This window comes from Podarcis filfolensis, assembly GCF_964270895.1.
Source record: "Podarcis filfolensis genome assembly, chromosome: 4".
NCBI classification, from domain to species: Eukaryota; Metazoa; Chordata; class Lepidosauria; order Squamata; family Lacertidae; genus Podarcis; species Podarcis filfolensis.
The window spans coordinates 23,229,277-23,242,971 of record NC_139607.1 but is presented as its reverse complement, the minus strand read 5'-3'; the positions used below and the strand labels follow the sequence as shown (position 1 = coordinate 23,242,971).

Here is a 13,695-nt window from a genome sequence, read left to right as displayed (position 1 = left end):
AAGCAGTACCTATTTATCTACTTGCACTTTGACGTGCTTTCAAACTGCTAGGTGGGCAGGAGCAGGGACCGAGCAATGGGAGCTCACCTCATCATGGGGATTCGAACTGCCGACCTTCTGATTGGCAAGTCCTAGGCTCTGTGGTTTAACCCACAGCGCCACCCGCGTCAGGATGCCAACTTATCTACAAAATCATTTTAAAGATGCAGAGTAGCATGTTTGGGTGCTTCCGATATGCAGAAAGTTAGCACATCGGGGGAAAGTCTTTGCCCTTGTCTACCAGGTTTCCACAGGCATGTTGTAGTCACAAAGAACTGCACAAACTTCTTTCTCAAAATATGGCTCACTGGGTCTAATCCCTCACTTGTCCCCCATAATAACCAGCCAGCCACCCTCCCTTGTGTTCTTCTGGAATTTTCTTGCAGAGCCTATACGATGGTGCCGACTCTACGATGCAAAGTTTACTGTTTACTACTGTTTGCAGGTGGAGCTGTGGTCTAAACCACAGAGCCTAGGGCTTGCTGATCAGAAGGTCAGTGGTTTGAATCTCCGCGACGGGGTGAGCTCCCGTTGCTCAGTCCCTGCTCCTGCCAACCTAGCAGTTCGAAAGCACATCAAAGTGCAAGTAGACAAATAGGTACTGCTCCGGTGGGAAGGTAAACGGCGTTTCTGTGTGCTGCTCTGGTTCGCCAGAAGCGGCTTAGTCATGCTGGCCACATGACCCGGAAGCTGTATGCCAACTCCCTCGGCCAATAAAGCGAGATGAGCGCCGCAACCCCAAAGTTGTCTGCGACTGGACCTAATGGTCAGGGGTCCCTTTACCTTTACTGTTTGCATTCCCTTTTAGTCTGCATAGTCCAGATAATGTGACACCAAACAATACCAATCTCAATGTTTCCCCCCTGTAAATTCAGGTTTACCCAATGCAGATAGAATCTGGTACATTGGAGAAAATCGGTCTCCAAACTGCTCCACTTGGCATGGTACGGCTAGGCTACCCATTTCATGTAATCCAGTAAAGAACTGTCTGGTAACATATTTGCCTTGGAAAAAATACCATGTATAAAAGTAGATGTGTCAGATACAATGCTTTTTTTTAGAAAGTAAAACACAGTAAGATTTATTTATTTCCATTATCTCTGAACATTAACTACATATACACAAAACCAAATAGAACATATTTTACACTATAATGAAGTTACAAAAACACGCAGTTGTTTTTGCCAGTGCTTTAGCACAGAGCTGATTACTTATACTCCTATAAGGTGGTGTTATTAATCCATCCTATAAGGTGGTGTTATTAATCCATCCTGTACTGAGTACAGAGGCTATTTGGAATTGGCCGATTGCTTCTGTTGCTCTTCAATGATTTCTTTGATCCAAGACAAAACCTGCCTGTTTATTTCCATTGAGATGTCGTCTGCATTTCGTCCTCTCACTGCCATGCTGTGGTTTGCCTTTTCAACCCAATGGATTTTCTTGGGCGCTTGCATTTTGACTGCAACGCCATCCAGCAGTTGCTATTGAAACAAATGGAGGGACAAAATAGATCAGAAAGACGTATCTAACTCTTAAAGAGTTCATTTCCCACAGAAGCCAGCATTACTTGGGTGAGGCAGTCAATAACTGTCAACATTGCACAGGAATATCTTTTGTCCATGTTGACTTCGCATGGTTCTCTAAGCAGAGCACCACGTGATATGCAAGGGAAAAAATGGTGGTGTTTAATAGTGCTAGCAAGATTATTAAAGAGTGCTGCCCTTAACTTCATGCGCACACACTTTAGTGGGTAAGATAGATGATTTTTTTTCCAGAAAATCTGCCTTGCTGTGGGAAAATATACAAAACTTATTGCTAACAGAAGCAGCTATGACCTGCAGTAGAAAAGATGTAAAATCATATGCTATGTAAACAAAAGTTCTAAAATGAAGTATGGTTTGCTTTTGATACAAACTGGGCAATTCCAAAGGGGGAAATGTGCTTTTTTATGGGTTTGACTTATTTATTTGTAAGTACTGACTAAGAAATAAATAACTAAGTGTGGAGAAAGGGAGAGGAGGTGAAGCTTCTGTTAAAGCAGGGGTCAGCAAACTTTTTCAGAGGGGGCCAGTCCACTGTCCCTCAGACCTTGTGGGGGGCCGGACTAGATTTTGAAGAAAAAAAGTGAACAAATTCCTATGCCCCACAAATAACCCAGAGATGTATTTTAAATAAAAGGACACATTCTACTCATGTAAAAACACACTGATCCCTGGACTGTCCATGGGCCGGATTTAGAAGGCGATTGGGCCGCATCCAGCCCCCGGGCCTTAGTTTGCCTACCCATGTGTTAAAGAAATCAAAGCTTCTCACCCGCCATTAATTTGAACGTGGCAACCCAGCAAGACAAACCTCCAGAAGCTCCTTTCATTACCATGTTAGAAAACATGGGCTTATCTCATCGGTATTGCACATTTTAAGCAAGAGTGTTATTTGCTCCCCTTTCCAGCGCGTCCAGGTACTCACTTTATCACACATCTCATCTGTATCTCCAGACACAAATAGCACAGGGGACTTAATGGACAATAAATCTTCATCCCGAAGTTTAGAGTGAAGCTTTGGTCGATGCAGCGGGTAAGACAAGCATATCAGACCTTGAATGAAGCTGTCCTTATCTTGGTCGGCTTGTCGTATTACAGAAGCGGCAGCGCGCGAGCCCATTGAACGGCCTACATCCCATTAAGAATCAAGGGGGGGGGGAATACATTATTTTTTGTGATTCGAGCTACGCATTCTGTATAACAACCATTTTCTCGGACCTCTAATCCTCCGTATTTCTCTGCTGAAAGCACTCAAAACTGGGGAACCTGCTACAGTTGGTGCACATTATCTAGGGATTAATTTACATGGAGGCAACATGAACTTTTGCAGCTACCTCAGTGCTGCTGGAGGAAATAGACTTAAATCACAGCCAAGAAGCTGTCAAGGTCCGTAACAGTTTTAGGAAAAGTTCTGTTGGATCAGGTCAATTCCAGCTCTGACCAATTGGATGCCTTTAAGCGGGGGGAGAGAGGACAGACCATTCTGTCTGGCAAGCTGAAATACTTGTGCAGGTGAAAAGTGCGACACTGAATTCCTTATCAAATAGGTAGTTAGTGAATCGATGCATGGAGTTCCATAATTAAAGGTTTGGATCATAAAAGTAGAGTTGGAAGGGATCCTGAGGATCATCTAGTCCAACCCCCTGCAAAGCAGGAATCTCAACTAGATTACACATGACGGATGGCCTTCCAACCTCTGCTTCAAAACCTCCAAGGAAGGAGAGGCCCACCTCACACAGTTCTTCCTGATGTTTAGTCAGAATCTCCTTTCTTGTAACTTGAATCCATTGGTTTGGGTCCTAGTCTCATTTGGAGGCAAAATGAACTGTTTGTGTTGGCCTTTGACTCTTAAGGTGAGGACAAAGGTCTGTGTTGTTCGGAAATGCTAAGCAGAAATACAGTAGTACCTCGGGTTAAGAACTTAATTCGTTCTGAAGGTCCGTTCTTAACCTGAAACCGTTCTTAACCTGAGGTACCACTTTAGCTAATGGGGCCTCCCGCTGCCGCCGCACAATTTCTGTTCTCATCCTGAGGTAAAGTTCTTAACCCGAGGTACTATTTCTGGGTTAGCGGAGTCTGTAACCTGAAGTGTCTGTAACCTGAAGCATCTGTAACCCGAGGTACCACTGTAGCTTAAATCCGTATCTTTAAAATATACATATGCAGTCAACAACAACAAAAACCTGGTATGTGAAATGCCTGCCTCATTCAAAAATGTTGTTGGCACCCTGTTTTGCAAGAGGGAAATAAGAAGCCGTGTTACATATATATGCCATCAAATTTTCTTACCTCCAAGAAAAATGCCAGAAAGTGTGTAGTTGCCTGATGATCTTAAATATTCCTTTTAAAAAACGGTTAGAGATTAATATTTTTTGGATAATCAATAGAAACATCTAGAAAGTAACTTGCTAAAAGATGCACCCAGAACAGGAATTGCTTTCAATACACTCAGTTTCTTACATAGTGAAAAATAAAGAAACCACATGAAAAAGACCCACGTCTACATACATATAAATTTTATATTATGAAGTCTACATGTTGATTGGAGTAAGCTACATGAGGACAATCTAGTTTAGACTGCAATCCAATACACATTTATTCAGAAACCCAAATGAGCTAAATGGGGCTTAATCCTGGATAAAGAAGTAAAGGATTACAACATTTTAGGGTACAAGAATTAGCACAATGTTTCATTCCCCTTGAACTAAAAAGCAAACTTGGTCTTTCATACCACAACAGCTTTATATGCTTTAGTTCTATAAATGATATTGAGGCTTTTGCAGGTAAATCGCAGACACAGAAATCCATGAGAGGCCAGGTAGTTTGCCAAAGATACAAGGTGAGAGAAATTCATATCACCAGATGCTCCATGCGTGAGAATCACAGCATATGGCAGCTTCTTCTCGGGGATGGAGAAAACGGCATCTAGATATTTGCTTCCAAATGGTATTTTCACACTGGTCTAGAAAGAAAAACACTGAAATCAGCGAATATGTCTTCAGCACACATGCATAAAACATGGTGTATCAGACTAGCTGCCATGTTGGTCCTGCCCTTTGACACAGGACACTCCAAAAGGAAATGGAAATTGTTCTTGTGATGAAGGGCATTTCCAGATTCTCACAATTTTCAAGTCACATCCAGTCACATACTGGCAAATTCGGGTTGCACAATTATAGCTGATTGCTCAATAACCCCGCTTCCTAAAAATTTCAGACTTTTTGCTGTAAGGAAAGTGGTGGGGAACCACACTGGAAAGTGTAGAATGACACTTGCTGTGAGGCACTGCCATCTATCTAAACAAATCAAAATGAATGCTCATTACATAGCCAATGTCACCTAATCTCCCTGTAAAACAAATCAGGATAAATCGTCAATAAACAAGTCATCTGGAGGCATCCTAAGAGACATAAGAAGATACAGTTTTCTCTGTTCTTATCAACGACCTAATTCAACATCTCCAAAGCCAAGTCACACTAATCATTCGGTTGCTTTAATTTTCCAGTGTGTGAAAAATAAAATGCTGGTTTGTTTGGAAGTGTTCAAACAACGTTTAAACTATCCATATAATTAACAATGTAGAGCTGGACGCGTAAACACCAAGTAAAACGTTTTTACATAAGTTTTTTTTTTCCTTTTTGGTAAAAGGTATAGATTTACATGGGCAAACATGAAGAGAGGGGGTTTGTGTGTGTGTGTGCTAGTGGCTTCTGTGAATTTATTAAGCTTGTTTAGGATTAGAATAGGATCTTTAAAATAAAAACTGTATACAGAGCAAAGATAAATTTGTGGCGACATACCTCTGAACAGTCACCCATTTTCCTGTTGTGATCTCACAAGTTCATGTCTCAGAACGCTTGACTGCAAGTCACTGTAATAAAATTAAACAAACATGAAAGGCTGCCACCCAGCAGCTCAACATGTACAACCATAGGAGTATGGTCTATTGCTTGTTATGGGCAGGTAAAAACCCCCTTACTGGACATCCCACAGCCTCTGGTATTCAAAGATATGCAGTGGTACCTCAGGTTAAATACGCTTCAGGTTGGTGTTATATGGTCCTGTGGACACTCCCAGTCACCAGTCTGGCAGCTGTGTTATGGATTAATTGTAGTTTGAGTCACCTCAACACTGGTAGAATGTACAGTGGTACCTCAGGCTACATACGCTTCAGGTTACAGACTCTGCTAACTCAGAAATAGTGCTTCAGGTTAAGAACTTTGCTTCAGGATAAGAACAGAAATCGGGCTCCGGTAGCACGGCGGCAGCAGGAGGCCCCATTAGCTAAAGTGGTGCTTCAGGTTAAGAACAGTTTCAGGTTAAGAACGGACCCCCAGAATGAATTAAGTACTTAACCCGAGGTACCACTGTACTGCCAGACATATTTGACTCCTACAGAACTTCCTTCCAGTTTTGTACACAGCTGCACAAACTACTCAAGGTCCATGGAGGTTAAACTACAGTGGTACCTCAGGTTAAGAACTTAATTCGTTCTGGAGGTCCGTTCTTAACCTAAAACTGTTCTTAACCTGAAGCACCACTTTAGCTAATGGGGGCTCCCGCTGTTGCTGAGCCAATGGAGCACAATTTCTGTTCTCATCCTGAAGCAAAGTTCTTAATCCGAGGTACTATTTCTGGGTTAGCGGAGTCTGTAACCTGAAGTGTCTGTAACCTGAAGCATATGTAACCCGAGGTACCACTGTAATGCCTTCCTCCTGCTGCATGTTAATAGAAACACCCACCTACCCCGGGGCTTTCTCTCTGTGGAACAAAAAAAATCTGTCCAGACGTTTATCAAGATTTATCAGTTTCTAGGCCCAAAAAATTCAAAACAGGCAACCAAAATTACTAGTGCAACCAGACGTGGGCAACTAAGCACACCTGCTCACCCTCTCAGTAGAAAAATATCTCAGTAAGTAGCAAAGAGAAAGCAAACTGACTTGTGATCGTTGGATGACGGGTGGTAGATAGATTTAAAAAATAATAAAATACATAATAACTAAGGGGCATGAAGAACGAACTGGGGGGTGGGTTAGTTTTAAAGGGCAACAAACTTGACACTTACTTAGCTTGTTGCTATAGCTATCCCACAACAGAATCATAGAACTGGAAGGGACCACAAGGGTCACGAAACCCCCTGCGATGCAGAAATCTTTTGCCCAAACTGGGGCTTGAACACACAAATCTGAGGTTAAGAGTATCATGCTTTAGTGACCAAGCCATCCCTTGGTCCACAAGAAGGGTGAAGAAACTTCGCACTATTTGGGTTTTCTGCTTCAAGCATCAGGGACTGTGAAAGACAAGGGGAGCAGCCTTCTGGCTGTACATATTTGTAGCCCCTATACACACACAGTTCTTTGCCTGCCTTTCTGTGCTCCCCGTTTCGAGATGTCCCCTTTGTATTAATGTATAGAATCATAGGATTTGGGGCTTGGAAGGGACCCCGAGGGTCGTCCAGTCGAACCCCCTGCAATGCAGAAATCTCTCTGCTGAGGATAAGGCGTTTTGTCCAAACTGGCAAAAACTGCAAGCTGCAATAAAATGGTAAGTTTTGAAGGTGCAGCAAGACATTTCTTTTTCGGGGGCGGGCTGCAAAGGACCCCACCTACGAGCTTACGCACTCACAAAACCAGAAACGCTGCTGGCAGATTCGTAAGAGGGGCTACGACGCAGCAATAAAACTGCCGGAACAAGCACAAAAGCTAAGCAGGACCCGGCGTGGTTTCACACGGGATGGGCGGGACTGCGTGTTTTGCATTGCACGGGGTTGGACTAGATCGCCCTCGGGGTCCCTTTAGGATTCTAAGAGAGATTTCTCTTTCAAAAAAACAAAACCCCGATTATTTCTTTCCCCTCCTTCTAAGGAAACTCCCACCCGGCGCTCCTGAGGCTGCAGCATCCCTTATGGCTCGTTTACTCGGGAGTAAGTCCCGCTGGATCCGGCAGGAGGAGAAACTTGCTCCCGAAGTCATGCGCGCCCGGGAACACGGCTCCTTCTTTCCCCTTCCCGCAAGAGTGGCAGCAATTGCGCGCTACGCAATTGCATGCTGGGAGATGTAGTACGCGCGCCGAAGTGAAAGCCCAGCCTGCGGCTCCTAATGCGGAGGGAGGAAGTCGAAGAAAAAGAGGGACGCGCCTACAATAACGCCTTGCCCCCCACACCCACCCATCCCGACGTACACCCGGTGTCTTTAAGGCGCGCATGCACGCAGTCAAATGGAATCATTTTTTTGTTGTTGTTTAGTTGTTTAGTCGTGTCCGACTCTTCGTGACCCCATGGACCAGAGCACGCCAGGCACTCCTGTCTTCCACTGCCTCCCGCAGTTTGATCAGACGCATGTTTGTAGCTTCGAGGACACTGTCCAACCATCTCGTCCTCTGTCGTCCCCTTCTCCTTGTGCCCTCCATCTTTCCCAACATCAGGGTCTTTTCCAGGGAGTCTTCTCTTCTCATGAGGCGGCCAAAGTCTTGGAGCCTCAGCTTCAGGATCTGTCCTTCCAGTGAACACTCAGCCTGATTTCCTTAAGAATGGATAGGTTTGATCTTCTTGCAGTCCATGGGACTCAAGAGTCTCCTCCAGCACCTTAATTCAAAAGCATCAATTCTTCAGCGATCAGCCTTCTTTATGGTCCAGCTCTCACTTCCATACATCACTACCTGGAAAACCATGGCTTTAACTATACGGACCTTTGTTGGCAAGGTGATGTCTCTGCTTTTTAAGATGCTGTCTAGGTTTGTCATTGCTTTTCTCCCAAGAAACAGGTGTCTTTTAATTTCATGACTGCTCTCACCATCTGCAGTGATCATGGAGCCCAAGAAAGTAAAATCTCTCACTACCTCCATTTCTTCCCCTTCCTATTTGCCAGGAGGTGATGGGACCAGTGGCCATGATCTTGGTTTTTTTTTTATGTTGAGCTTCAGACCATATTTTGCGCTCTCTTCTTTCACCCTCATTAAAAGGTTCTTTAATTCCTCCTCACTTTCTGCCATCAAGGTTGTGTCATCTGCATATCTGAGGTTGTTGATATTTCTTCCGGCAATCTTAATTCCGGCTTGGGATTCATCCAGCCCAGCCTTTCGCATGATGAATTCTGTATATAAGTTAAATAAGCAGGGAGACAATATACAGCCTTGCCGTACTCCTTTCCCAATTTTGAACCAATCAGTTGTTCCATATCCAGTTCTAACTGTAGCTTCTTGTCCCACGTAGAGATTTCTCAGGAGACAGATGAGGTGATCAGGCACTCCCATTTCTTTAAGAACTTGCCATAGTTTGCTGTGGTCAACACAGACAAAGGCTTTTGCATAGTCAATGAAGCAGAACTAGATGTCTTTCTGGAACTCTCTAGCTTTCTCCATAATCCAGCGCATGTTTGCAATTTGGTCTCTGGTTCATCTGCCCCTTCGAAATCCAGCTTGCACTTCTGGGAGTTCTTGGTCCACATACTGCTTAAGCCTATCTTGTAGAATTTTAAGTATAACCTTGCTAGTGTGTGAAATGAGTGCAATCGTGCGGTACTTGGAGCATTCTTTGGCACTGCCCTTCTTTGGGATTGGGATGTAGACTGATCTTCTCCAATCCTCTGGCCACTGCTGAGTTTTCCAAACTTGCTGGCATATTGAGTGTAGCACCTTAACAGCATCTTTTAAAATTTTAAATAGTTCAGGTGAAATATCATCACTTCCACTGGCCTTGTTGTTAGCAATGCCTTCTAATCATAACAAGAGCCAAAACAAAGACACAAAGAATTAATATCAATAAGAGCAACAAACCCCCCAATAAAAGCCCCTATGTTCTTGTTGTTGTTCCTGCCCATCTGGCTGGGTTTCCCCAGCCACTTACACCATATACAGTGGTACCTCATTTTAAGAACAGCCCTGTTTACGAACTATTCAGTTTACGAACTCCGAAAAACCGGAAGTAGTGTCCTGGTTTGTGAACTTTACCTCAGTTTATGAATGGAAACCGAACATTGGAAGAGCACTGGCAGCGGGAGGCCTCATTAGGGAAAGCGCGCCTTGGTTTAAGAACGGTTTCGGTTTAAGAACGGACTTTTGGAACGGAATGAGTTCATAAACCGAGGTACCACTGTATAAAAACATAGTCAAACATCAAACTACAGTTCCCAGGATTCTTGGGCAGAGAAGGGCTTTGAACAAACCGTTGTGTGTGCTGTCTTTGTAACTAGCTCCGCTTTCTGTTTTCAGAGCAGAAAACTGTTGGGAGAGGGACTTTATGGAAAAAAGTGGAATAAAGTGCACTGTTTGCAAGAAGACATCTGTGAATGCACTCTGTTGGGATTGCAAACCACCGGAGCCTTTTAATAAATGAAAGCTTTGAAAGCAACCACCAAGGGCTGAGAAATCGGGTCCAGATTGTGAGAGTGTAAATTCAGATTATCCCTCTTCTCCCCTCCCTTCCCACCAGGAATAATATTTAAGGCTGCATGCACGCTGGACATTTAGAACACATTGCCCCTCCATAGAGTAGACCCGGAACTGTAGTTCCATTTAGCGTTAGATCAGAGCAAATGGGAATTGGGGAAACCCCAAATTGCTGGGGGTTTGGGAGGGCAGGAAAGCAGGACAAGACAAAAGTGTGGATAATCCCTAAATTTCCTTCCTGTTCTCCACCCTGTGCTTATAAGGGAGCATATTACTCCCAAAGGGACGCGGGTGGTGCTGTGGGTTAAACCACAGAGCCTAGGACTTGCCAATCAGAAGGTTGCGGTTCGAATCCGGCGGTTCAAATCCCCGCGACGGGGTGAGCTCCCGTTGCTCGGTCCCTGCTCCTGCCCACCTAGCAGTTTGAAAGCATGTCAAAGTGCAAGTAGATAAATAGGTACCGCTCCGGCGGGAAGGTAAACGGTGTTTCCGTGCGCTGCTCTGGTTCGCCAGAAGCGGCTTAGTCATGCTGGCCACATGACCCAGAAGCTGTACACTGGCTCCCTCGGCCAATAAAGCGAGATGAGCGCCGCAACCCCAGAGTCGGTCACGACTTGACCTAATGGTCAGGGGTCCCTTTACCTTTATTACTCTCAAAGTGAAGGGTGGATTTTATTGTCATATAAGAACTGCTTTCTGATGGTGTGCCAAAAAATATCTAGGTTTTTTAAAAAAACTAATTCCACACCAGCAACCTTTATAATTTTATGGGTTTAGGAGATAAACAATTATTTGCAGTGATAGCAAAGATTTCTGTGTTTGCTATTTATAGATCTAAGACCTGCAAACAGCACATGCAGTGGAGTCAGTGCAGGTACTATTGAATGCACAGTTTCTAAGCAGACACTTCAGGAAGTTTCCTTTGTCAACATTTAAAAGTCAATAGGCCTGCTAACCCGGCTGCTATTTTGGGCTGTGTTCACCAGTTGGAAATCTGCTTGCATCATGGTTTAATGCCTGCTGGGAAATAAATGTGCCAAAGATCTTCGTGTCAACTGACTTCATACTAGTGGAATTTGTTAAGACCAAAAGTCAAAATCCACAAGCCCTGTGATAAGCTCATCCAAGAGATCGACTTGGCTGCTATGTGTATCTTCTAGACATTCCTTTCTAAATTAGCCAGGGCAGAGAAGTATCAAAGAGAGACCGCTTGCCAAGTTAAAAATAATTATTAGGAAAACATAACACAGGGTAAAAGGCCTGAACCTAGTCAGGAACTGCTTTCTTCAGATTCAACAAAGAAGTTGTTTTGGAATCAAAAGGGCAAAGGAATGCTTCCATCTAGTTAAGATGGAGCTAATAAAATTACTGCTGTTATAAGGCAATCTTTCATTGCTTTGATGAAGTTCTGAGTAGGGATGGAAGGACTTCTCAATTATCTCAGTTTCTCCTCTTCTTGTCAACCTTGAATTCAGCTTTCCATGTTTCTACTGCAATTTGCTATTTTTAAAATGAAAATTATGGAGCATTTTAGCACAGATTTATCCCAATGAACACACTTTTGTATGCAGTTTGGATTAACATACACATTTTTACAAGCAATTTACCCTAATATAATGCATTTGTGTACATTATTTTCACTAACCTTATTCATTTTTATACACATCTCCCCCTAACATAGACATTTAAAAAGATTTGCTTGGAGGATTGCTTTGCAAAAATTGAATAAGTTCAAATAGGGAAGGATGGCTGTATTGTTTCAGAAAATGCACATTTGATATATTTTCCTTTAAATGCAAAGTGTATTGAATTCTTAACCCTATCCAAAGCTCTGAGCAGTAGTTCAAAAGTTATTAAGGTTCTCTTGCACCCCTAAAGTCTACGGGAGCCCACTCACAACTAACCCCACAGTGACAAACACACCCACCCACACCCTGCTCCACACCGAACCTCCACACAAACCCTGCCCAAAACTGATACCACACCCCAAAGTGAAACACCCATACAAACAGCCCTTTCAAAGCACTGCATCTTCTACTGATCCAAACGCGCACACACTGACCCACACGGAAACCCCATGCACACGCCACTAAACCCCCCCACCAACCCATCTTGCCCTGCAACCCCTCCCCACACTGCAGCAACACACCTTGATCCATACTGAAACCCTCATGTGCACACTGAAAGACACACACATACACACACCTTGGTCTAATGGATGGAACTAGGAACCTTGAAACAGCGGGAGCAGTCTTGCTGCAAGAAGATCCTGTTTGTTTCTTTTTCACATTTTAGGACATGTGAGCATCTATGCTGAAGGGGAGCGCCCTTGCATTTTTCAAAGCCTGCATTGGGTACCCAAACTGATAGATTCCAGATGTTGTGGCCTACAGTTCCCATCAGTTTCTGCCATCAGAAACTATGGCACATGTAGCCTGAAATTTTCATTCACTGTACAATCCAGTGCAAGCTTTGTATACAAACATCCTATATTGCGTTTCCTCCCTCCGAGGGGGAAAGCAAGGAACAGTGATCTTGCATCTTCTTTAGCTTTAGTTATTATTGAGCATCTGCCCATCAGCAATTTGACAGTTTTAGTTTTAGTTTTAGACCTCTTGTAGAAGGATGGAATAGGAACGTTAGCAAATCTCTTTCTCCTCCTTGTATTGCATCACCTTTCAGCGCAGCCCCTAGAAACCTTAAGCAGAATGCACACCATCTATTTTGATCACAGATGTGTGTAGACTGCCTCCAGTTATATTTAGTTCAGATCATTATAAAATTCCCAAAGAGGTTCCAGGATGTAGTCATAGAATAATACGCATTCTCGTCTTAAGGAATACAAATAGAGGGGGAAACAGAGATGAAGGCAGTAGAATCATCGGGCCGCTTCTTCTTCTTCTTCTTCTGGTTCTTTCTAAAGAGTAAAGTGAAATAAAGATTAAAGTTAGTCTTGTTGAGAAAAAAGAATCACACCCGAAGACATGCACACTAAAGGTGAGATCTGAAGGAGTTGTGTCCGATTCTTCATTCCCTCCCCCCCCCCCCGCTCTCTGGGAAAGATATTATAGTATGATTTTATAATCATCAGAACACATCAAGGGAAAGAGCCCTCATTTACCAAGCGCATCGTGCATCTCTTAAGCAAGGAGTGTGGGGGCGGGGTAGATATTTACCATCTGAAATAAATCAATAAATAGCAAGGTGTATTTGACTGGTTTCTAATGTGGTATGGCAAGTATCATGATAGCCTGCTTAAAAAAACATGTGCCTCTTTAGGAAATAATAACATTATTCATTGAGATCTACATTAACTTTCTGCTAGCTATTGCACAGCTCCTGGTAAAGTTTTCTGTTATCTTTTGGAAACACACTGCTGCCAATTTAAAAAGAAAAAAAAAGAAAAATATTTGGCCATTGATGCACTCACTCATTTTTTAAAAAATAATAATTTTTATTATAGATTTTCTTTGATTACAAAAGTACATGCATTGTCTCTTTTTTCCGGGTCATAGAGTCTTTCCTACAGATCAGTTACATTCGACGTGAGACTTAAGTGTTGTATACAATATATGATGCCATCACTCCTGAGTTCCCCTCTCTGGTAAAGGTAAAGGGACCCCTGACCATTAGGTCCAGTCGTGGCTGACTCTGGGGTTGTGGCGCTCATCTCGCTTTATTGGCCGAGGGAGCCAGCATACAGCTTCCGGGTCATGTGGCCAACATGACT

The 13,695-nt window shown here is 43.4% G+C and overlaps 1 protein-coding gene across 10 annotated transcripts in view; it reads right to left on the bottom strand.

Moving 5' to 3' along the window:
• Positions 1 to 778: 778 nt before the first annotated feature.
• The window catches only part of TEX30 (testis expressed 30), a 40,712-nt gene continuing 27,795 nt past the window's right edge, over positions 779 to 13,695 (bottom strand). For 2 of the 10 annotated variants that reach the window (XM_083611092.1, XM_083611096.1), the window contains exons 2-6: positions 5,381 to 5,451; positions 4,312 to 4,542; positions 3,870 to 3,921; positions 2,506 to 2,708; positions 1,289 to 1,520 (exon numbers count right to left, since the gene is read on the bottom strand). In XM_083611092.1, the coding sequence (XP_083467218.1) occupies positions 1,329 to 1,520; positions 2,506 to 2,708; positions 3,870 to 3,921; positions 4,312 to 4,542; positions 5,381 to 5,398 (696 nt within the window). In that variant the 5' untranslated portion in view covers positions 5,399 to 5,451 and the 3' untranslated portion in view covers positions 1,289 to 1,328. The other 8 variants (XM_083611087.1, XM_083611094.1, XM_083611089.1 and 5 more) reach the window with 8 other exon arrangements.